Source organism: Anomalospiza imberbis, chromosome 14 (assembly GCF_031753505.1).
Source record: "Anomalospiza imberbis isolate Cuckoo-Finch-1a 21T00152 chromosome 14, ASM3175350v1, whole genome shotgun sequence".
NCBI lineage: Eukaryota > Metazoa > Chordata > Aves > Passeriformes > Viduidae > Anomalospiza > Anomalospiza imberbis.
The window spans coordinates 3,731,910-3,757,172 of NC_089694.1; the positions used below are offsets into that span (position 1 = coordinate 3,731,910).

General features: G+C 39.0%; 1 protein-coding gene across 2 annotated transcripts in view; it reads right to left on the minus strand.

The window, feature by feature from the left end:
• The window catches only part of KLHL4 (kelch like family member 4), a 74,267-nt gene that overhangs the window by 14,765 nt on the left and 34,239 nt on the right, over window positions 1–25,263 (minus strand). The window contains exons 1-5 of one of the 2 annotated variants that reach the window (XM_068204563.1): window positions 22,961–23,205; window positions 21,910–22,324; window positions 3,611–3,781; window positions 2,587–2,723; window positions 1,764–1,960 (exon numbers count right to left, since the gene is read on the minus strand). In XM_068204563.1, the coding sequence (XP_068060664.1) occupies window positions 1,764–1,960; window positions 2,587–2,723; window positions 3,611–3,781; window positions 21,910–22,324; window positions 22,961–22,988 (948 nt within the window). In that variant the 5' untranslated portion in view covers window positions 22,989–23,205. Of the gene's footprint in view, window positions 1–1,763; window positions 1,961–2,586; window positions 2,724–3,610; window positions 3,782–21,909; window positions 22,325–22,960; window positions 23,206–25,263 lie in introns of those variants that run through there. The other variant, XM_068204564.1, reaches the window with a different exon arrangement.

Genomic DNA, 25,263 nt, shown 5'->3' on the forward strand with positions numbered 1-25,263 from the left:
AGATGTTTACGGTTTTTCCCCAATGCCTATCACCTACAGTGACTTTCTACTCTAAACCAATCTGTGAGTGCCAACATCACCAAGAACATGGAGGGTAGGAAGAAGAAGGAAAGGGGACAGGGCACACCCAAGTCCCTTCATCTTAGAACTTCTGACCCCCATGTACAAAACTCAGACCCCTCTGTACAAGGCCTAAAACCCCCCTGTACAGCACTCAAAAACTCTTCCCTTCACTTTGTGACTACTTCTACTACAATATCTAAACTTTTGTGATTTCTTGTTCTTCCTGCAAGGTTGGTAAATTGTTCCATGGATCAGGTCCAAAGCCACAGGGGTCGGTGGCTGCATTCCAGGGTCTCAAATGCTTTTGACCTGGGCCCGGAACATCCAAGAGTGTCCAAGGGACATTCTGGGTTCCGACAGGTTTCCTCTTCTCTTTCTAAGCTGTCAGTAGCAAATGTGGTGGGTGGGTTTATGGTCCAGGTCCTGCTTCATGGCAGCATTTTCAGTCTGTCCCATGAAAGAACAGGAGGTGGTAGAAGTTGTTTTCAAGGAAAATTATATAAAACTTATGCCCAGTGCTGCTGAGTGTCACAGAGTCATCATGATCCTTCATTTTAGGAAGTTCTTAATGATTCAACTCTCAAATCTGTGACACAGGGTTTCAAAAAATAATAAAGTTTTAACTCCTGGGAAAGACTGGAGGATTCAAATGTTTAAAAAACTATAAACAAAAATTACTGTCATAATCTCTTTGTGGTTTATTGTGTCATCATCTCTTACTATCATAAAATCATCAATCCAACCCTATGATTTTGTTGCAGTTTTGCAGAAATCTGAACCATAATTTTAAATGCCTGAAGCTGCCCCCCACGTTCTTGCACTGGTGGGAGGAAAAAAGCAACAGTAGAGGGGGATTTCCTGATTTTGGATGAGTATAAAAAGGTTTGGAGCAGCAAGGACAACACTATTTTACACAGAGCAAACCTCTATCTTAAATGCCCCATTTCAAACTTTGAAGTGCAAAGGGGGTGTAATTGCTGTTAAACAAAGCTTTCATTGCTGTGACAGGGAGGAGCACAGGCAGTGCCCTCGATCTGCTCATGGCACCCTCACCTCCTTCAGCAGGTGGACAGGCACAATCCCCTGCTGGAGTGTTCTCGGCATTATGAAGCCTCTAAACTGCTTCTGACATCTCCCCTAATATTTCAAGCAGAAAGCTGCCATGTCTCTCCTAACAAGCAGCTCTTTTTATATCTATTTAGCTGTAGCAGTTGCCATTCTTTTTGTGTGTTTTAAGCTGTGATAGCACATCTTGTTGCCCTGAATATTTATCCCTCAATTTGGTTTCATAGCAAGTTATCTCGCTTCTCTGTTTCCCATGCTCTGAATATTCATTTCTTGCTTTGAGCCAGAGGAGGATTATGTTCCAGTCAGGGACATGCTTCTTTTTAGCATTCCAAATCTTTCCAATACATTCTTTATTTTGACTCTTTTTATGCGTGTCTCACCTTAAAATCAGCTTTAGAGTTTTCTTTGTGTGGAATCAAAGGCATGAGGATGGCCTATTGCTGTTTGTCCCTAGACACGAGCCGTGCTAAGGCCCTATTACATTTTTTGGCAGGAGTAGGTATCACTCGTACTGCAAATTTAAGTTCACCGAGGCTGCCTTTCTATAGGGCAAAACTCTGAAATGGGGAACAACAGAAGTGAGTATTTCTGTATGTAACTGTGACTGGAAAGCTGTCAGCTGTTCACCTTACCATGGTGTACGTGTGGGCCACCTTCAGGAGCTCGGTGCAGCCCTGGGCGTCCCCGAAGGAGCAGATCCCCAGGCAGTTGGAAGGGTGGAGCTGCTTCATGAGGAAGTTGCAGCACACCTCAATGACCTGGGAGAGCTGCAGAAGGCATGCAGCCGCCAGCAAACTCTCTATGGTGTCTTCCTTTAACTCAAGGATACCTGGGCAGTTTTCATTTAGGCCAAAAGAAAGAAAAAAAAAAAAGTAAGTTTTAAGTCATTTCCCTTGTATTTTCATTATTTAAAGCCTTGTTGCTCTTTGCTTTTCTCTGAGATGTCCTGTGGCTCACAAATTCATTTTCCTTTCTTGCTGAAGGAGTCTTTAAACAGATATTTTAACTTACAGGATTTGGTGGATTTTGAATACAATGATTGGGACATTTTTATTGGAACTTTAACAGCTTTAGATACGATCTGGATTGTTAAAAAAAAAAAAGAAAAAGAAAATTGTGTTTAGGGAAAAACCTTCCCCAAAACAGGGTTTTGATTAACCTGGTCTTGTGGAAGGTGTCGGGGTTGGAGATGGGTGTTTTTTAAACTCCCTTCCAACCCAGAGTATGAAAATCCATATATTAATATATGGATTTCTATAAACCCTATATTTTATATATATATGTATATATATATATGTATATATATATATATATATACAAAATATATATATATATATATATATATATATATATATATATATAAATTTCTATAAACAGAACTTTACTATGAAAATTCATATATTAATGAACAAAAGTATATAAAAATTTCTACAAGCAGCTCTGGGGAAGGGTCACCTGTGTAGGCGTAGCGCACCAGAGCCTTCAGCGCCTCAGGATCCACTCCCTCCATCTTGATCTCCTCCTGCTTTGCTTCCCGCACGTCGTTGGTGAACATGGCAGCAAAGTAGTCAGAGACTGCACTGAGAACCAGCCTGCAGGAGAGGCAGTGTTAGCAGAGATGCCTCAAGGTTTTTGCTTTTCTATTTTTCAGATTCTGTGCTGCCTTAGTGTCTGAGCTTCATATTGGGGGATGGTGAGTTTTCTTCACAGAGCAGGGAGACAAAATAATTCCTTCTCCAGCTGGGGACCAAGGACAAATGATCCAAATCTCAGGCCCAAGAGCACAAACAATGTGGAATGAAGAGAGAAAAACAAGCAGGATGGGACTGCATGGGCTGGAGCTGGAATGGGACAATGAACTGCAATGTGCCAATGGAGCAGAGATGATCACAGGGAGAGCCCCCGGGAGCGCTCGTGCATTTTGGGACCATTTTGGTTCATCTTGGGTGCAGCCCTGACTCTTTTGCTGTCCAAGGTGGATCCATTGAGGACTCCTAATAAATCCCTACTTTATTCTTTAGCTCCATCTAGCCTCTCTTCTAGGGCAGCCTTCACAAGGCATCAGCAGGACAGCAAATTACCTCATCACCTCAGTACCAGGCAGAAAATCCAGCATTAATATGTTATGAATTGTGTGTACAACGGAAACAATTAGCATAGGAGTCAAGTCTTGCAACAGTGAGCAGTGAAGTTAAAAGAGTAATTAGTAATCTAATTTTCTCCCAGAGTGCTCATCTGGGCAGATTTTCTCTGCTGATCTTGCTGTGGTTTGACAGCAGCAAGAAGAGAGGGTGAACAGTGCCAGCGGTTTGCATTTGAATTTCATTGTGTTTAAAATAATAAATATATAAGGAAGGTTGATCACATTATTAGCTGGAGTCTTAATTAGAGTAACTCTCCATTCATAACTAACCAGGCTATTCATAAATCATGGCAGCTTTTTGGGAATTTCAGGCAGAAATGATCCTGGGAGCAGTACCTGTGGGCTGGGATCTTTTGGTCGCCGGCGATCAGGAGCACGTCGCAGAGCTGCTTCTGCTGCAGGTAATTCTCCATCTTGCGGAAAGTTTGCTCCGCGTGGTTCGTGGACTGGAAATACTCGTCAGAGCCATTGGTGCTCATCCCAAGAGAGCTGCTGGTGGTGGACAGCCTGCCAGGGACAGAGGCAGTGATGATCACAGCGTTAGAAATGCGTTATAAATGCTGATGATGTTGATTTTTATTCAAAAGGCAGCGCAGAAATTTTTAGGATTATAATAGTCCCACAATCCTGGTCTCACCATGCCTTCTTCCAGCTTTCTCTCTTTGGTATCTGGAAGTTTTCATTCATAAACCAGCACATAAACTGTACTTTACTGCAGTTATGTGTAGTAGGGGGTGCTGCTGGTTTGTCTGCTTCCATCAGTTTTGAGTGGATTGCACAGCACTGATGAGATAAATGCAGCCTTCTGAGCACTCACAAACAGAATCCTTAAAAAACCCTATTTTCCTGTGATACTGATAGCTAAAATACATCTTGGTATGAAATGTTGGGTGTTACATCTTTAGCTCTTATTTCTGATCTCTTACTCTGTCAGTTATATTACTTGATTCAATAGTAATGAATCTGAGGAAAATTTATTGAGCACCATATAATTCTAGGGAAATTTCCAAATTAACAGCTCATGGAACCTGTACATGGCCTTTAGAATCTGAATGCAAATAATGGAGACAAATTAATTTCTCTGCCTTTCCTGGAAATATACAATACAAATATATTCCTCCCACTCCAGAATTCTGTTAGCTTTCCCACTTATAGAAAACCCATATTGTTTTTTCAAAGCATCATTCCTTACAGCCTTTAAATATGGATTTTCATGTAAATTGAAACACCTTCCTGACACTTAGAAAAATCTTTTTCTCTTCATTAATTTTTAGTAAATAATTATGCATTTGTTGACATAAATGTATATCGCATAGCTTGAAAATGCTGCAATATTTAACACTATTTTAGCTAAAGATTATTTCGAAAAGCGTTTTCTCAGTTTAATATCTTATTTTTTAGAATGTATAGCACCTGTTTTTTTAAATTTCCAAGCCCAACTGGGAAATAATGACAGCTTGTTGACTAAATTTCCGTGTTGTCTTTGATATTATTAATGTAAATTCATAAATGATTAGGAGAGATAAGGTCTCTTCACAAAATTAGCGTATTAAATTTAGCAGAATATTGGATTTCATCCACAATTTAACATCTAGTTCAGAAAACAGAGAAATAAAAAAGGGTAAGTCGGGTTGAATTGGTAGTTTCAGAAAATAGAGATGTTAGATCATTCATTTTCAAAGATCATACCTCATTATATAGCTCATAGAAGTCAAGGGAAATAATTAGAAATCAAATTATAATGTAATATTGAATTGAGACACAGCAGTTTTCCATCCCCTCTGAAAGATGTTTCTGTCTTTATTACAATTTCAAATCCATCTTAACTTGGCTTAGTTTAGTTTTAAAGAAAAAGGGGAAAACCAAGTTCACCTCTAATGTGTTTCCTTTGTCATTTTGACTTACAAAAATGAATTTGTCTCAGTGTGTTTAATGACTCCACTTTCTTATTTGTTTTCTTTCAATGTTTCATAGACGATGACAAAGCTGCAAAATTGGATTATATGCTCATTAGTTTTGTATCAGCGACTGGGTGCCAAATTCATACTCTGGAATGTTTTGTTATTTACCTCTTAAGCATCATTTAATGTTTTTCAGAAAATTCTTTTTTGAAAAAATTTGTTTTTTCAGATTCAGCATATCCAAGATACAACACTCTAAATGTTGTACCTCAGTACATTGCACTTAGCCTTGAAGTTTGCAGAAAAAACCTCAAATAATACTCAGCCATCCCAATTGTAAATAGACAGTACTGTTGTGGGGAATGAATAATTCCCCATAGCATGTATTTATTTGTGGTTAGAGAATCATTTCCCAGAGAGTGAAAGTCCAATCATTTCATTTAGTCCTGGGTGCTTTTTAGTGGATTCCCATTTAACTACACCATAAATACCACTTATATAATTAATTATTTCAAAGGCAAAGGTCTTCAGAGACTGAAAAATTCTAGAAGCAAAAGCAATTTCTCCATTAAAATTAATAATATAATTTCTGTTTTATCTTCAGCAGCTGATTCGAAATGGTAGAAATATTATGGAGGGGAAAAATTGAATTCAAAGATAAAAAATTCTATACTTTCCTTAGTGTATGACTGTGAGACTCAAATATTGACCTTCAGAGTGTAGTACTGGGTAGTGATGAACTAAAGTCAGGGATCAAAATATCCTGAAGGAAGGAGTCAGGAAAAGCCCCCTGGAGTCTGACCTGGAATTCTGGCAGAGGATGCTGAGGGTGTGGCACAGATAAAGATTTGTTCCTATAAAATGTGCACAGGTTTGGACAAAAAAAAAAAAAAAAATCTGAGTATTCAGGAATGAAAGTTTCCAAAAGTGCATTTGGAAAAGTCAGGGAGGAAAAATATCGATGATTTGGTCTGAAGAATCAGGAACCCAAATTGTTTCATGTTATCTTTGTGCTGGTGTTCACTGGGATGGGGAGCTGTAATTAGCATTCTTAATAATGGCTTAAAACATGCATTAGCCTGGAGAGATAAATCTATATTTCAATTATTCCAAAATCACTGAGTTGTATGAATTTAATTTAGGTAGAGAACCAAGTGAAATCATTCCAGAGTTTTCCTGTAAGGATTTGTGAAGGATAGTCAAAATATGGTCCCCTATTTTAAAAGAAATATGGAAATTTGAAACAGACAATATAAACTGAAAACTTGAAGAAATAATCAGAAAGCATTAAGTGTCAGGATGATAAGAAGGACATAAATACCAGCCAGCATGGCTGGTCAGAAGGAATCATGTCAGAACATTGTATTTTATTCTTTTTTTCCGAGGAACCAAAGCTTACTGGGAGAAAAACATGAATTGTCAGAAGTCATCTTGCCTTCTGGATGACTTCTGACACTGTTTCACATGACATTTTCAAAATCGAGCTGGGATGGCAGGTTTTAAGTGAAATAAATACAAGAGATATGAATAACTTGTTTAGCCATGCTTGAAATCTGTCAGGGATTCAATTCCAAAGGCAGACGAGGTGCTGAGAGAATTCCAGGCAAATCCTGCTCCTGATGCTGCTCCATGATTTTATTGCAGAAAATCATGTGGTAGGAAGAGGGTTTAATTGCTATTAATATTTAATTTTTATTATTATGGGTATATCATAGCAAGACAAAATTTTTTTTGGGAGCTGAATTGAATTTCAGAGAGGCATCTTTGCCCTTTTCTCATTTAACTTTGGGGCAATTTTGACTTTTCAAAGGGCTGCTTACACCTCTGTTCGAATAAATACCTGAATGAAACACAGGGGAGGAAATGACAGTTAACAGCAAGATTTTTCTGGATCCTAAGGAATCCAGGACTCAAAAATGGTGTGTGGAGATAAAATTTCATCTTTTCTCTAATCAGAATTGATGGCATAAGTTTTGTGATTCATTCCAGGCCTACAATTCTTTAAATTTATGAATTACGTTAAATTTATTTTCTGTCATTATGGAGAACTCTTCACACTAATCAGCAGAGCACTCCTCATTAATCAGTATATAAAGGATAAATCCAGATTTCCTCATTATTTAATTAGAATGCGATAACACATAAATGCCATTTATTTGCCACGTCCTTTTTAAAATTCAGTGTTTTATTAAACCTCATTCAGTGTGTCTGTGGCCAAAACTAGGAGGCAAACCTGATGATAAGGAAGCTTAGGAGCATAATATTGCATGAAACCAAGGTGATTTATTGGAGTCTTTTAATTTTCTTGGTGTAGATGAAGCTATTATTTAGATTTTTATGGTGACCACTTCCCGGGTGTTTGTTGAATGTACCTATTTAAGATGCTGTTACATTTGAGAAATTCAGTTTAATCAAGTTCAGTTATGGGTGTCATTTAGAGATTTGGATTTGGGGTGTCCTTCCCTGTGCTCTGTAAATCCCAGCAGTCACAGGGCCGGGGGTTCAGGGGGCTGGAGCTGTGCCAAGGCAAAACTGCAGCTCCAGCAGCTCCGCTTGTTTGTGCAGCAATATTGCCAGTGCAGCTCTTCCTTCTTCTTTTCTCTTTTTTTTATTTTTGCTTATTTAAGAGCAGTGCAGCTCAGCCCCTTTCCCCAGGCAGCTCAGCCCTGTGAGCCCTGCCCCTCTGGCTGCTGAGGAAAACTTTCCCTACAAAACTCACGGCATCTGTCACAGCTAAACCCCAGCAGCTGGCTGGGAAATAAAAATATTTCAGTTAGGAAAGAAGAGAGAGAAAGTTCGAAGCCATTTCTGAACACAGATAAAATAATGATAAAGTTGTGTTAATTGTATTAATTGATGCTGATAAACTTGTAGCACATCGGTAACTGTCCCAGCCTCTGCCTTGAAATTTCTGCTGCAGTCATCTTCTTCATTTCTTATTCTTTATTGTGGAGTTCTTAGGGTATGGGTGAAAAGATTTGTCCTAAAAGAGTATGGGAAATTATTGATGACTGCTGAGATTGTAACAGTAACATGAGGTTGTAATAATGACAGGAAATGATGTAGCAAATAAAGAAATAAGTAATTAAAATTTATAATTTATTTCAGTTAACGGAGAAACTCCTGACTTCCCAACTAAACTGAAAGCTCTGACAATTCCTTTGGAACTTGGAGCTCTTGAAACTACCTGTTTTTAGCATTTTTTTATTGCCAAGGCTAGCATAAACCTGCCACTTCTCTCAGTTGGTGTTAGTTAAAATAACTTTTCCCATTTGGGATTACAAGTGTAAATGTGCATATCATTAACTGCAAACCACTTTAGCTAGTTTGAGTTTTGTTCTTCCCCCAGACATGACAATGTACAGACAGATGTCATCATGATTCATAGCAGGATGAATTTGGGTTAGGATATTTTGAATGCTCCTAGAAATAGAAATCAGGGATTTGTTGGGGCAATTCCACTGGGAAATGGAAGCTGCACCCAAACTGCAGAGCCCCCGAGCCCTTTGTGCCTTCTCTCAGCTGTGGCCACACCGTGCTTCTCAGGTACAAAGATGAGTCAATCCAAACACTCTCCTCAGGAAGCTGTTTCCCTTTGGAAATTGCATATTTATTATTTTTAACAGAGGAATTGCAAAATTATTTTCCAGTTTCTGCAGATGAGTGTGTGAACTCTCTTGATGGTAGATCTTTTTCTGCTTTTTCTACTGTTGAAAGATCTTGTGCCTACAGAAGGGTTTTATGCTCACTGTTTGTTTTATGCAGATAATTAAGAAATGGATACATGGAAAGGAGTTTCTAATCGTTCTCTTCCTGGTACAGAACTAATCTGAACACAAAACTTTGCTATAAACATTCTAATGCATGGCTTAAAACCACCTATTTCTGTGGCATAGAAATTGGAGCTGTAGCAATATCCAACCAGCCAGGAGAAAACATTGCCTGCACAGCCTGAGTGTTTTATTTAATAGAAATGTGTCTATATTCAGGGGTGAAGTGAGTGTCTCAGACAAATAATTTCAATTAATGCCAGTTTAAATCACCATTCAAGGTGAGAATTAACACTGTATTCATTTACATTATATAATAAAGAATAACTGAGTGAAAACTTTCAGGTAAAAGGATAGGAGTATTTTATTTATTACCATCTTAAAATTATCCTTTGTTCTGATAATGCTATGTGGTCACTGCAATGCATGAATTCCAAACTCACATTTGTAGTACATGATTGTGTTGGAGGGAAATTAAAAGTGAAGGAGAAGCTCAGGGAGGCTGAGTGCTTCCCGCTCAACTTCCTGGGAGCAAGTGATAATCTTTCTAAAGAACAAAAAATGATGTGACCAGAAGGCATGATATAGCAGGATTTGGAGCTGTCAGAATGTACAAGATGAAAACTAATGGCTTAATGCTGGATCTGAGCCTGTGGCATTTTTCTTTAGAGGACACAGAAAATAAAATACAGTTCAATAGCAAGAAGAACTGGTTTTCACTCCAAGCAAAGCTACTGCCAGATGAAACTAATTAACTCCATGTTTGTTCCTTCATTAAGGACTTTTCAGAAAGACTCCTGATGGGAGAGCATGAGGCGAAGAAGACCCTGCTTTATGCTGTCCCTTTTGACCATTATTGGAAAAGTGGAGCAGAGAGGAGCAAAGGGAGATCCAAGTATAACAAAAAATGAAATGTGAAGTGTTTGTGCCTCCAGTGAGCAGAGCTTTGGAAAGGAGAGAGTAACAGTCTCAATAGCAATTATCCCTGCCCCTGCCAATCTGAGCCTTGCAGCTCATCAGATATGGATCCTGCTGGGAGATTCTTTCAGGTATCTCGATTTATTAAACCTCAAACCACTAGCATAATACCTTCATACATGCTTCTCACCTCTTTTTTGTTTTTCATCAAAGGCAAAGGGACACTCTCCTTGGGCTTCTCATGACCATTTCATTTTTTTACATTTTTCCTTTCCTGCATTTATCTGGATCCTAACTAACAAATAACAACCCTTATCATGTTTTCCCATTCAAGTGAAACATGATCCCCTAGATGAAGGCACTGCTTCAAATTTCATTTTGCTATATGAGACAACCCCAGTCATGTAAAAATCTCCAGGCTTGTTCCAAAATATCTCCTGACCTGATTCAGCTGATCTGCTGGATACCTCATTCAAAGCTAAAAGCTACTGCACTGGGGAGAAAAAGTGTGATTTTTAACCTATTTAGCGAGAGTGCCCTGTCATAATTACAGATTTATTACAAATGAGGGAGAGAGGATGTGTGTAAATGTCTGGGCAGCCTCACAGGTAGAAATCACAGATGAAAAATAGACTGAAGTTTTCTATGCTGTTTGAAGGTTTTGTAAGCCAGGTAAATTTATCTGTGATCAATTCTCTTCTTCTCTTAATTGTGCAATTACACCCTGAGAGAGTCTCCCTGTGTTAAAGCAAAATATTTCTGTGTGTCCCTAGGTACAGATATGCTGATACCAAAGTACTCTCCAGCCATTTGTTATCTTCTGAGTTTCTGTGTCAGAAAATATAATTCAAACCTAGGTCTGGAAAGAAATTCAAAAAACTTAACCTGCTGTATTCATTTCTGGCTCAATTGAGGGCATTTTCTTTCAAGTCAGTACAACCAAACCAGCACACTGTGAATGCCCTTTCATATTTACTGGAGGCAATTTTGAATATCATAAATGAGGTAGACTGTTGTGCTTTAGCTCCTGTTCTTACCTTGGGTCGCTGACTTGCACTTTTTAACACCTGAGAAATATTTCAGCATTTATTATTATGTACATCATTGCTAATATCAGAAAAGAACACCCACTGAACATCTCCTGTGCTAGCTCAGAAAAGAAGGGGCTTGAGGCAGCATCTTACAGGAATTCCTTAGTGAGGAAACCTCTACTCATGAGCCCACAGCACCTCTGGAAGACAGAGGGAGAATTGTCTTTACAACTTTTACAGACAGAACATTAGGGCTGCTTTAATTTGACAGTATCAAGAGTATTTACCAGTGTTTCTGACAACCTGGCTTAGGAAAACCTGTTCTCTCGATGCCATTAGTGACTTGGCATTTATCTGGACAGATAATAGTGATAACTTGCTCCAACAAGCCAGGGTTTGTGCCAGCCTCACTCACTGTAATTGAATAGGAATAAAACCACAAAATCTAAATAAATGTAGCACATTAAATCAAAAGAAAAACAAAGAAAGGCTAAAAGTGTGTAACTGATATGAACTGTGAAAAATATTGCTTATATTATTATTATTATTATGACAGGTTTTTCTCCTGGAGTGCTAGTAGAATGTACAAATGTACATTGTAATGTGATTATACAAAAAATAACACAGCGATTTTATTGCATTTATTCATAAAATATTGTCCTTCCAGTCCTGACTTTGTTTCTTTATTAGTTGTGTTAAAGTCAGGTCTGGATTCACTTTAAGCGAAAAAGTTTAAGGAAACTTTAAATGGCTGAGGAGTAATTGGGCTCTGTTTGAAAGAGGAAGGGAGAGGAACATTTGAGCCCTCCTGCTTTGGGGCATCCCATGGGAGCTTCCTCCCGAGCAACTTTATTGGCATTTTGTACCACCAAGCCACTTTACATCTCTCTTTTAGCAGAAATCGGGATCCTTTCAGTGAAGGAAACAAATTAAAGCAAAAGAAATTGGTCCTGACTTACAGCCTTGTCCTTTCTGTGCTGATCTCAGCAGCTCGTTGTGTTCTGGTTGAACAGCCTGGCTCCTGCTGGATCACCAGGCTGGAACTTCCCAGGAAGCTGTCTTGCTCTGCTCCTAAATCCCCTGTGACAGCACCAGGGGACTGCACTGGCTGCGCTGCTGGGGGATTTTACTGGGTCAGGCATCTCAGCCAGAAAGGTCAAGAGTCCTTCCTAAGGCACTGCACCAGCACACAGAGCAGGGTGGGGGTAGGGAAGGGCACAGGAGGGGATTTCTGCCTTTAAGTTTTCCATAAACTGAATGATGAGCTGGAGAGACTCTTCTGTGAGTGACTGTGAGACAGAAATGAGAGTCATGACCCAGAGCCAGCATTTTCGTCTTTTAATGATCACTATAAACATAATAGGGCACCCCAGTTTTTGTTCAGAGTATATATTTATTCTCTGCTCAAAATACTATTTATATATATAAATATATAATATATTTTTATCTCCCGGCTCAAAAGGGTGGCCAGTAATGGTGGCATCAGGGCCAGCCTCTCCTTTGCCTTTTCACTGAGTGCATGACAAAGGCAAAGCTCCTGCTCTACAAAGATGAATGTCTGAAACATGAAGCCCAGGGGATCAAAACTGAAGGCAATGTTTGAACAAATATTCTCAGTCTGGAATCAGAGCTTTTGATCTGGTGGTCCTGGCAGAGAGGAAAAGAAGGCGCTCCCCCCAAAGACGTGGACCATGACTAAGGTAAAATTGCTGAGGTATTTTTGCCTGCATGTGTGTGTGTGTGCATCTCTGTCTCCTCACATTCTGCAATGCTCTGAAATGCTCTGACATGGAGACAGAGCTTTCCTGAGCATCTGTGCTAAATGAACACTCTAAAAGAGGTTTCCCTAGCAACTCAAACCATATGTAATAGCTTAAAATAGCTTTTCTCCAACTCCTAGGACTTCTTAGTGGTTTGCTCACAATTTCCATTTAAATAAAGGTATATTGGCCCCGTTCAAAAAGGTTGTTCATTTTCTCAAGTTCTATTAAAACGAACAGGGTTTGAAAATGCTCATTTCTTGCCAGAATGCCTCCATCTCTTGACTTGTAACTTATCAGGTAAACTGAAGCATGGCTAAGGGTGCCAGTGGCTGTCCACTTTTCTCAAATGCTTTTTTCCTTTTTTTGCTCTTCAAGACATTTTATTGGAAGAATGTTGGTCTCTACTTATTGTAATGGGAAGTCCCAGCGGACTTTGACTTCTGTGATGTCAGGATAAGAAGATAAACAGTGCAGCTATGAAATATAATGAATCAATTATAGTATGCATGAATTCCACTTTGCTTTGCAAAGCCATGTGCAGGCAAATCTGGATGTTCAAAAACCCTGCTCAGTTCCTGTCGTGTCCCCAGGAAAATGATGTCTTACATGAGTGAGTTGTGATAACAAGAGGCTGGGTGATGGCTCTGAGGTAATAAAACAAGAAGGCAACAAATCTGAGACATAACCCATATGTTGATTTTCAGATCTTGGTCATGAAGATAAAAATTTAGGCTGAGAGCACTTGAATTTGATTAAATCAAATGTTACTATCCAGGTAAGACATCTAGATTCTTGTCTCAAGGTTTTCAAAATATGTGCAACAAAACTGAAGGAAGGGCCAGGTATCAGCCATTGCTTTCCTTTCCACTAAAAATGTTTCTTTGCCCTAAATGGGTTTTAGTGGAGAATGTGATGAGGCAAACTTTATCCTGTAAAACAGCATGAGAGTACAGTGCCTATTTCCTGACAAAACACTTTGAAACTGTATTCATTTAGATGCTCTAGCATATATTTAAACCTGAAATGAAGGCAGGATGTTCCTTTAAATACTTTTAGTATTTACTCTTGTTCCCTGGGAGCAGCAGCCAGGTTTTAGTGAAATATCCTGACTTGTCACGTGGGATGGAAACAGTTAATACAATGAAATCAAAGATGTTTTAAGCTAAGAATTATTGGGATGGCAGAATTTTTACCAAGGGCCAGGCTCTCTGGTGTTGTTCTAGCTATTTTAATTTACTTTGGATTGAGTTTTGACTATTGAGCATTTGCTTGGAAAAGGAGGGAAGGAGGTGGTCTGGGAGCAGATTTGCTGTCCCAGCAGGGTGGGAATTTCCAGTGCTGGTGTTTCTGTCACTGAGGGGGAATCTGATGTCACAGAGGTTAAATTTGGTTGTAACTTTGTTTTAAAGAGTATTTCCTTTATGTTTATATCCTATACTTATCTTCAGCTCTTTCTGTGAATCCCAACAGTACTTCAGCTTCATTTTTTAATTCTTTTACCCTGCACACCAACAGGTGCACAACAAGTAAGCCACAGTCTTATTTCATTGCCTGATATAATCATTCTCTGAATACATTAGAGAATTATTTTATTCTAGCAGGATGAAAGGAACTAAACCAAACTGGTCCAGTTTAGTTAGGCAAATTTAGCTGCTTGATTATAACAAACAAAACTCTTTATTTTTTAAATGTGTAGGATTTTAGTAGTTCTCCTCAGAACAATATTCCAAAGTAAACAATTCAGCCACAAACCAAGGGTGAAAATAAATAGTTTCTTTCTGTTAGGATGCTGTCTGGCTCTAACTTTGAAACCAAGCAAAACCTTTCCCCCCTTTTCCCAGAATATTTCACCAACCATCTCATTTCTTGTTGATCTTTCAGCAGCATAACCTCAGTGGGTCTGTAAAAACTGCTCTGCATTGGGCACATGTGTTTAATCATCTCCTTAACTTTTTCTGGAGACATTAAGAAGTGATTTTAAGAACAGTAATAACTCTTTAAAAAGCCATTTAACAGCTGTCTTTGCTGAGAGCGAGCTCTGTGGAGTGAAAATGAGAAGATAATTGAATCATAAAAAATTGTTTTGAAATGACTGGAATTGTCCTAGATTGTTAAATTACTATTCAATGGTATTTTTTTCCCTTGCCTGTAATAATTCATCTTTGAAAGCTAGGCTTGTTGAATGTAGGCCTGTAAAATATTTTGTGTTTTCTAGTAAGTCAGATTATTTCTCATTATAGACTTCTTGGTGGGTAGACAGGGTTAGACGTGATGACATCCAGAGCCCCTTTTCAGCCTAAATTTTCCCATGTGTCTATTTATCTAGCTATGGAAAAAAATATATTTTTAATAAATATCCAGTCCTTCCACAGGATGAATATAAAATTAAATTCAAAATACAATTCTACTAATTCCTTTCATCTTTAATGACTGTTTCAACCCACTTCAATACTCCATTTTTTTGCTTTTCAAGCTCTTCAGAAGATGTGATAATAGAAGGTGAGAGTGGGAATACATCCCAAAGATGCCTTTGAGACATTGTGATTCTCATTTCTGTACCAAGAGCTCCTGTATGAGGTCACAGCATTGGTTTAGTCAGAATTAATTCATTGGTCACTGTTCAGTGCATTTGCACTTGGCCTCAAAAGGCCTTTTCCTCTCTGTGAATTATCAGCTGCTGGAAAAGTTTATCTTCCTCTTAGATTTTAATCCTGCATCAGATACCACTTACTATAACTTTATAGATTTTCCACACTTAGCAAATATTAGACATCAGATTTTCTTAGTTATCCCCAGCTCCCCTATTTCAAACAGTTGTGAGTGAATTTCCATAAAATAATGTTACTTCTGACCCCTCTCAAATCAGCTACAAACGTCTTAAACAATCCAATGTCAAACTCATATTTTGACCTTTAGCTAAAGATCATTGTTAGAAGAAAATTAGTTTTTGCTTGTCCCTGAGGTAACAAGGGAGCATTTTGGTTATCCATTACAGGCTTGCAGAAATTTTTTTTTTTTTTTTTTTGAAACTTACTGCTGGAATTGATATTAAATTGTTATAAATGCTATAGAAACTGAAAAATTCTCCACAAGACACAAACATAATTTCTTTTCCTTGTTGCTACTTCTTGCCAAATTATACAGTGTAAAATTCATATAATTGTTATTTCTAAGCACTTAGAAATAAAACTTAAGTCAGCAAGAATTTGCCAAGAATAACATGTCAAAGTAAACTGAAGTGCCTCATTAACAGCTTTTACTAGAAATTATGGAGAACAGAAAAGAAAGAGTTGTCATGTATGCCTTGAACATAAGAATTTTATTTTTCAGTGTGTTGTATCAGACAGTGCAAAGTTCAGCCTCAAGGACTGTCTGGAGTAACCCATTTTGGAACAAGTGTGAAACTTGTGTGAAAACAGGTTTGTAAATTATCAATGGGTCACTGACAAATAGGAAGGCAAATCAAACTGGGTTCCTAAGGAACTTAGCACTGAAGTTCTTCTGTAACTTCTCATAAATTTTCTAAATTAATTGAAAAGATAAAGAAAAATCTTTGGTATTATATATTACAATTGGAGATCAAGCTGAGAAGAGCTGCATGTATGGTGGAGTATTAGACCAAAACTGAATATTAAATCACTAAATCAGGGTTATAAAATCAGAACTGAATACTAGCTCAGCCAACTGGGGACATGATCTGATAAACACAAGATGGAATTTATTTGTGCAAAGTACTGGCTTTAGGAACAAATAACTGCAATAATGCACAGATGGCTTGGGAACAGGTCTCTGGTACAGAGGCAGGAGTTTCACATGAATCACAAGGCAGGCATGAGCAACAGCACCACATTGTTGGTAAAAGAAAAACAACTCCTGAGGACATTCAAGCAGATTTGAGTCAGGATGACACAGAAGGAATCCAGCTCTCCACTAGAACTGCCAGACCCCAACAGGAACACATCCAGGTCTGCCCACAGAGCTGCAAGTCCAGACAGACCTGCTGGAGACAGGCAGGACAGCAATGAAATATCAGAGCTGGCAGGACGGCAATTCTGGGACCAGACTGCAAGAATTGCAGCTCTTTAGACTTGCAGCAATTTTCAAACATAAGCAAAGGGCGTCAGGAAGGAAAGTGTGGCAAATAATAATGAAAACAATATATATATTATACAATGTGTGTATATATATATGTATAAATGTGTGTGTATATATTTGTGTAAATATATGTATGTATGTATATATATATATACATATACTATATACTATACCATATATATATATACACTATATAATAGATATATATATAGATATACATTTATATATACTGATGGGGAAAGACCAAGGCATTAATGAGCTTAAATTGTGTTGTAGACAAGGAAGGAAGCACCTAAACCTAGTAAGTCCAGCTTTGTCACAGAAGGATTGAAATGCTGTCTGACTACATGTCCAGCATTCTTTATCATGCTTCTAAAATTCTTATTTGTTAAATTTAAGAATTTTTTGAAAGTTTTTTTTTTTTTTTTTTTTTTTTTAATGCTGGAGGTTCAGTGAAAATAAAATTGGAGTACTTGTGTTTTAGAAAATAAAGACTGCCGTGATGTGAGATTAGGAATTGTCATTTCTAAACTTTGCCTTGGGCATCAGAGATTGCTCATGGAACGGAATCCTTAGCACAACAGTGTGGTGATGTTCCCCCCTTTATCACCTTCTCTGCACAGGGCACACCTCAGTCCTCCCTTTCACTGCTGCCTTGGGATGCATGATCAGTCACTCCTGTGCTCCACTGTTCATTCGTGTACCCAGAACTTCACTCACAGTGCCAAAGGCCCTCTCAATCTGGTTTGACCAGAGGTTTCACAGAATAATCATATCTTCCATTTTCACCAGGAAAATTGTCACCTGTTTACTTTTTCTTTATTTCACACTGGAGTGGGAGCCAAGGCTGTCACCTGCTACTGGAGCTAAAAGCAGAACTTGAGGGAAAACCCTCAGATAGGAGACAACAACTGAAATAGTCATGTACACATGTGTGTGTTTACATGTGTGTCAGAGACAGTGAAGAAAACAGTCTGATAGTTATTTCCATATGTCTGCCAAAACCAAAAAATAAAGTTAATTTTCAAGTTTTAACATGAATTATAAAAATAGCTGTACATCAAAAATAACCACCACAGAACAGGATTGCCTTTGGGAGGATGCACCTCCCAAGTATCTGTTTCCATGTGCATCAGTAATGACTGTTTGGATTATGACATCAAAAGATACTATTAAAATTAATTAGAAATATATTTTGTCTCATGTGGGAAATTAGAGAACATTTGTCCTAGAATTTGTCCCAAGCTAGAGTTTGTCAGCAATTTTTCAGCCACATAATTAGAAAAAAAAGATGCAGAAGAGAAAAATGATGAATGGATGCTACATTTAGTATTGAAATCTAAGTGCCTTTGGGCAGTTAGGAAATACTTAACCAGCACACATGGTCTGCAATAGCACACTTGTGGAATCACAAACCTGGCAGGCATGCAGGAGTGGCAGAATGTTAATAAATGCTGGGCACAGTGCTCTCATGGAGAAGTCAATATCTGTGGGCACAGAAATTATTAAGGGAACTAATTAAAGTAATTCAATATCTAAATTCTTCTTTTTAGGAGGCTTCAGTGCTTTGTCAGCCTGTGTGTGCACACGTGTGTTCATGGGGTGCACACAAAGTTTCTGTTGACTGTCAAGATCTAACAATCAAATCCTCCCAGTGTGTGCTGCTGTCTCTGGATCACTGCCACACCACTTTCTTTGAAAGAAATGGAAATTCTTCCTGGTCCCCCTGGCAGAGGAGCCTGAACCTCACCAGATTCCAGCAGGATAGATCAGAGATGTCAGATAGATCAGAACAGCTCAAGTGCTCAGCTCCCCCAGCCCTGCCTGCTGAACCACCCACAGGTTATTTCCCATGGGCTCTGATAGAGCTCACTTCAGCTCCCTCTTTAAGCCAAACCTGAAATCTCTGCAGGGGTTTGCTCTTCCTTGGCATGGCCACATTCCACAGGTTTAGCTTGCTGATCACCCCAGTAATATCAGAAAATGCTACATTGGGAAGTGCACTCTACAAATAAAATAACTTGGTGGCTATGCAGACTTTAGCTGGTTTCTCTCTTTTTTACCCATGCAGAGGTCCCAGTCCTCATTCAAGGAGCAGATTGGTGAGAATCAGATGAGGCCAGTAAATAAAGGTTGTCTGCTGTTTATCTGTTTTCCAAACTACAGATGTAACTTCCATAAGGATCTTAGAGCAGCAGGTCAAGGCCCATCACTGTAGATGCTCCTAGAAGGCTGTTTGAGCAGGGTCCCTGAGCAGCACTGGACCAGGCAGTCCCCAGGATGCTGAGAGGCTTTCCTTACCCCTGTGCCAATAAACTATTTATTTATGGCTCCAAATGTATTGGTTGTCCACACATTACCTGGTTATGATCAGGACAAAACTAATGAGTTTTAATCACTTGAGCCTCATTTACTTTATCACTTGTCATGGGATGTGATTCAGGAGCAAGCCTGTGGACCAGAAGGGTTTCTTTAAGTCTTGCACTATTTAATTTGGGGACAGGAATACCAAAATGGGTTGAAGAAAGCAGACATAATATATTGATGATCATGTATCCCAAATGGAGCTGTTGTTTGGAACTTTATTAAACTTTCATCCTCAATAACCAACCCTTATTTCATCAAACCCCAGGGTGCTCTCTGTCCATCACTGAGAGCATCCACTCCTGAGGTTTGAGAGAAAGACAGCTCGCATTTTTCTGAAGAAATTCAGAATATTGTTTTTACATTTCCAAAGTTTTCCATGGGAAGCATTAAACCCTTAGTAGAAACTGATTTTATATTCTGCTAAGGGTTGAGGTATTGGCCAGATTCGCTTTCCTTTTCTACTATTTAGGATGTCCATGTGACACTCAGCAGAGTCCTGCTGTAGATCCACCTAAAAATGGGACTTCTCCAGGCAGAGGAAAAGCCACTGGTTGAGAGAGAGCTGCTTTGAAGGTACGGTGCTTTTGTGGTCTAAAAGGCAAATTTGTCTTTGGTGTCCTCAGGTGTGGATGTGAGATTTACCTGCAATACCTGCACAGCTCCTGCTCTGGTGGCTTTGGCAGTGTGAGAACAGGGCTCTGGGGATCCTGCAAAAAACCTGATTTTTACGTGTTAATCACCAGCAGAGCCCCTTGATTACATTGATTGGGACTATCTGGAACTTCTAAAGGAAAAGAGACCTGGAATGATGTAAAGGCACGATTTCAGAGATGAGACATTGTTTTGAAGAGATGAAAATATATCCAGATATCGATATCTACATCCTAGACTTAGGTAGATGTAGGTAGAAGGCTGCTTCTCCTTATTTCTTCTCAGTATCTCATTTCTACCCAGCCAATTAATGTATTAATTAACGTGTTGCCTGTGCTGGATGCTGTAGGGGAAGGCAACAGTGTTTTACTCAATGATTTCTGTTGATACATATTTAAGAAATTTGAGCTACGTTGTCCTTAATGGTCACTTTTATTTTCTTGAAATTAATTTTAATTATAGAGAAACTCATAGCCATGAATGAGTTTATAAACAATTGATTACCAATTCTGCTTTTTAAGATGTATGTTAAAATAGATTTTAATCTACAACATGCACTGATGGCTTTTACTGAAATCATAAAGAAACCCACTTATTTGACTGTAAGAATATATGATATATGCAGTTCCAAAACTCTCCTAAAAGCTGCAACTTCAAACGGCTCAAGAGCAGAACTTAAATTGGAAAGGATATGAAGGTACAGAACTTCAGGAGGTCTTAGCAGAAACTTTATATATAGCTGGAGAAAATGTCACATCTTATTTTAGAAGGCATTGGTTTATTACCTCCCAAACTCAACTGATTAGGCTTTTTCTTTACCTCCTTCTTCACATGGTGTAGAATCTTATTTAGATGAAGAAGTGTTCCTTATTTTTCTTCAAATTAAATCAGTTTTCCTTCTAAAGTGTGTCTAAAATGACCTCTTTTTTTTCAGGAAAGTTGTACTATCATTTGAAATGTTGTACTAAGGGTCTGCTGCTTCCCCATTCCAAACCAGTGCCCTTGGAAACACACAGAACTCCCAGAGTCCTTCCTCAGTGCTTTTATTCTGTCATGATTTTATCTGGTACCTATTGACTACTGGGACTGGTTTCCAAGTGACATTTTGGAATGCAGTTTTTGCTCTTCCATCTGCAGATGTTCCCCACAGCAGATGCACAACTTGAAAAATAATAACTGCTAAAAATATGCAAGCTGTCAGCTTGGTTTTTTCTGAGAGAACTGTAACTTCAAGTGAGATAAATTTGTATTTAAATGCAATGTAATACATTTAAATTGTGTCCAAAAACTGATAGTAATCTCATCAAATGGTGAAAATAATCATATCATAAATGTTTGATTTGTGTCCAAGGTGGGGAAAGGTGGGGTAAAAATGTAGCTGGATAAGCTAAAAATACTGACATGAGTTTTGAAAAAGGAAACATAAAAAACCTTAATTAAATAAGTGGTATTATCATTGTATTCTTTGTTATTTGCAACTTAAAAATAGCTCTTCCTTTGTGCTTACACTTTTAAGGTCTCGTAGCTGTAATGTTTTTTCACCTGACCTTGCAGAAAATATTTGTCTTAACCTACTAAATAAGCTGTGAAAGTACTGGGATTTCAAACAAACCTTTAAAAAAGCAATGAATGATGCTTCCTTTCCACTTAGTTCAAGGTTAATTTTACTTGCCAGGAAGACAGTAAAAGAAAATCAGTGAGAAATGTGAGAGATCAATAGCAACCACAGAGCCCATGCACCTCCAGCAGCTCCCATTTGTCAAAGTTGCACCCATTGATAAAGTCAGAATGAGGACAGGATGTCAGGAGGCTCCTTTTTTCATTGCACTCACACACAATAAATCAAGAGAAGAAATTGATATGCTGTGAATGTTGATAGAGCAAATTTGACAAACTGGCAGATTGTATGCATATGGAAGAGTTATGGAATGATGTACCTTAAGCAAAGATCAAAATTTCATGACAGCGTTTCTGTTGATTTTTCTGGTGCAGAAGTGTTCCTTCTCCTCTGAGTGTGGGTGTGCACAGATATCAAGTGAGATTAATGCAGTAAGGAACTCTGGCTAAAAACAAAGACAGTTTTAGGGAATAACTTGGAAACAAGTCTGGCTTTCCAAGTGCAGACTTTAAAACTCCTACCTCTCCGCAGATTCATCTGCATTTTGTTCTGTGATCATCTGCAGCTCCTGTGTGGTTTTACTTGAATCTTCTTTGCCAGAGTTTTCCTCCGTGCTGGCTTTGGGGGTCTCCTCTCTGGAGCGCAGCTGCTCGATGAGGTTCTGCTGGTGCCAGCTGTGGATGGAGCGGTGGTGCACCGGCGTTGGCCCCGGCACGGGGGCCAGGATGTTGTGGTGGACAGGGCTGCTGTTCTTCTTCAGCCCATTTCTATCCCGAGAGTGGCTCTTCAACCTGTTCTGCACCGGGGTGCCTCTGTGCTCGTACCCTTCCTGCTGATGGCAGCCCCCCGAGCCGGCGGAGCCCTGCGAGGGGTGGCTGAACCACCTCCAGCGGAGCCTCAGGATCTGCTTCACATCAAACTCTTTCTTTCCAGACACTGACATGTTTTTTTTCAGAGAGGGAAAAAAAAAAAAAAAATACAAAAGCCTATTCTTTCAGGAAGGAAATGGATTCTTTGTAATCTCTTCTGTTTCAACTCCTCTTCTTAGGAAAAGGCAAGAGAAGAACAAATACCGGTAGCTCTCTCCCTCTCTCTCCTGATTAATGCACCGCGAGCGATGCTGAGCTGTTGTTAACTGTATAGGTGGGAATCCATACTGACAGGATGATGAGGTCAGACCTTAAACAAGTAAATCAGCTTAGCACAGGAAAGCAGCAACCATTACACTCCCCAGCTGCCAGGCTTACACACTCCCAGCTCTATAGCGCGGCTCCCAATATATAACCCAGCCTCACATGATCCTCAGGGAGCCCGAGCTGCAACTTAAGATGCAGGGAAGCATGCACAAATAAAGTGACAAGACTTTCTATCTATCTCACGGCGCTCTCCATCGAGCCTGCTGATTAGCAATGCTGCTTTTCATGGGAGATTTAGAGAGGATGCTTTCAGGCGGGTTTTGGTGGCGATTCGCTGCGAAACTCTCCCGCAGCTCCTGCGTTTCCTTAGGGGTCTGCATTTGTTTGTCTTGCTGTGTAAAATTCCTACAAATGGCCTCGGTGTGGTAGCACTTACCTAAAGGACAGGCAGCGTTTGAATGCATGGTGCAGGACTGGCTGTGTTTTTTCACCTACGGATGGATTTCCCAATATAACTGCAGGGCTAGGAGAAGAGAGGGAGGGAGCTCAGGAAAAATCAGAGATGTGCTCCCGGAATGACTGGATCTGTGGAAAGCACAGTTTCCTGGCTAAGTGCCTGTGTAAACAGCCTTTCCCATCCTGCTCTTGATTTCTCACGGACAGTGAAACACTCGTGGGGTTTCTTTTGAAAACACCTTTCTTTTCTTTCTTTTGATGGCGTGCGTTGTAATGCATTTTCAGCAAATTTAATAGAGGAAAGGTTTTCATTCCCATCCCTCGGTTACCAGGCAGGGCTGTGAGAACTGTTCCCTGTGTGGTTTGAAATAATGTACACAGAATGTTTTCATGTGCAAATTGAAAAGAAATGAATGGACTGGATTTATTTTTAATGTTATATTCTCCCAAGTTGGCCACTGATGGTCTACCCAACTGTAAGCAGTATGCAGAAATAGCAAAAGCTGTAGCATAAAGTCAGTAGAACACGATTCAGAGAGGACCCCTCTCTAACACCCCTCTCCTCTCAGACCTCCTGACATTAATTTCCTTTTTCTCTTTTTTGTCAGTTTTTCTTCCCTTTTTTTACCTAAATTCTATGATGGGACACTGACCCTTCAAACAAAATCTGCTTTTTGTTCTTTTGGACTCCATATAATTCAAGCAAGGAAATGTGATGTAGAGCTTAAAAAAGCAAAATGAGAGGATAGGACTAAGGAATTGCCAGTTTTTGTGCTGGGGTCTCCTGCCCCTGTCCTATTCAAGGTATTCAAGCAAAGGAAATGCAGCATCATGGGCTGGATGCATGTGAGAGAAATTACAGGATGAGTGAAGAACTCATCAAATAATTGAAAGATCTTTTCCTATCCAGGTCCATAGAGGGAAAGACTTTGTACAAAAGAAAACCTGTGTGAAAGGCTTGGCCATAAAAGGCAGAAAGGAACGAGCTGAGAGAAGATTTGACAGACGTAGCCAATGCATATTTGTTGCTATAGAGAGCATTGAGGCTGAGCTGTTGCAATTACATGTACATTAACAAGATTTCCTTTGAGATGTTCTAGGCATAGAGAGAAGCTAGAAAACTTATTCAACTTCTAATAAGTCATGTTAAGAAGAAGGTGTATAATTCATTTAATAAGGGGGTACAAGTCAAGCTTGTTGAGGATATGAGTCAGTAAAGAAGATGCTACCAAACTTCAGGGATATTAAAAGATTTATAGACACTGAGTGGATCAGTGAAAAGGCTGGGCATTGAGCAAGAGAGAGTATCGTATATCCCAAAGTCAATTTAAGATGATTTCACACATTAATGATGACCTTTTACAGCAATCTAAAACTTTCTGAAGACCCAAGTGTTTCAGGTATTTTTCCTTGCATTCCAAGTATATAATATTCAATATAATGTTTCTTGACTTCTCAGTTTCAGCCTGCACACCTAAGGATGTTTTTCTTTTCAATTTCACACAAGTAATGAGACTCAGTGGTATCTCTGTATATTCCTGAGGATTGCCTACATGGCAATTTGACATCTGTTTTAGGGAGGGAGTCCCTATATACCAAGTTAATGAAATAATTTATGATGAAATCTTGTAGAGGTGGACAGAGAACACGGTTTCTCGCTATTCTTTAATCAGGTCATTGAGCTATCTCAGCAGCTCTGTCAGCTCCTCTTAGCAACAGCTCTGATGCATTTAATCCATATTTTTCCACCATGTCACAAAGCTTCTGTCGGTTTTCTTCTCTTAAATCTCTTTTGCTGAAGTCATCCTTTGCTCTGAGATATCATCAAAAGCATATTCCTTGCACTTTACTGGGGAATGTACAAGCAGCACTTCTGCTCATGAGTTACTCCTGTTCCTGTTAACTCAGTACAGGTTTTAGCAGATGTAGTGAATTTAGCTGAAATTAAAATAGTCAAACTGGACATTTGCTGAAGAGACCATCTTGCTGAGAAAGTTAGCTTGAGTCAGCACAGGATATGTTTCAGGTGGGGCATAAGGAGATTTTTTTTTACAGAGCTTGTTAGTGTTCTGGCTAAAATTTCAGTGTGTTGTACCAGGTCAACATAAGTGATTTGATAACCTGAAATTTCAGGCCTGAAATTATTGGAAGTGTGGCATATGGTCCCTGGAGGAGCTTTATGCCATGTACCTGCTTTTCACCATTTACATTTATCTTCTATTCAGAAAATTAGATCTCTTCAACCTGGATGCAATAAGTGTTGACTTCTGGGTGATTTCTTTC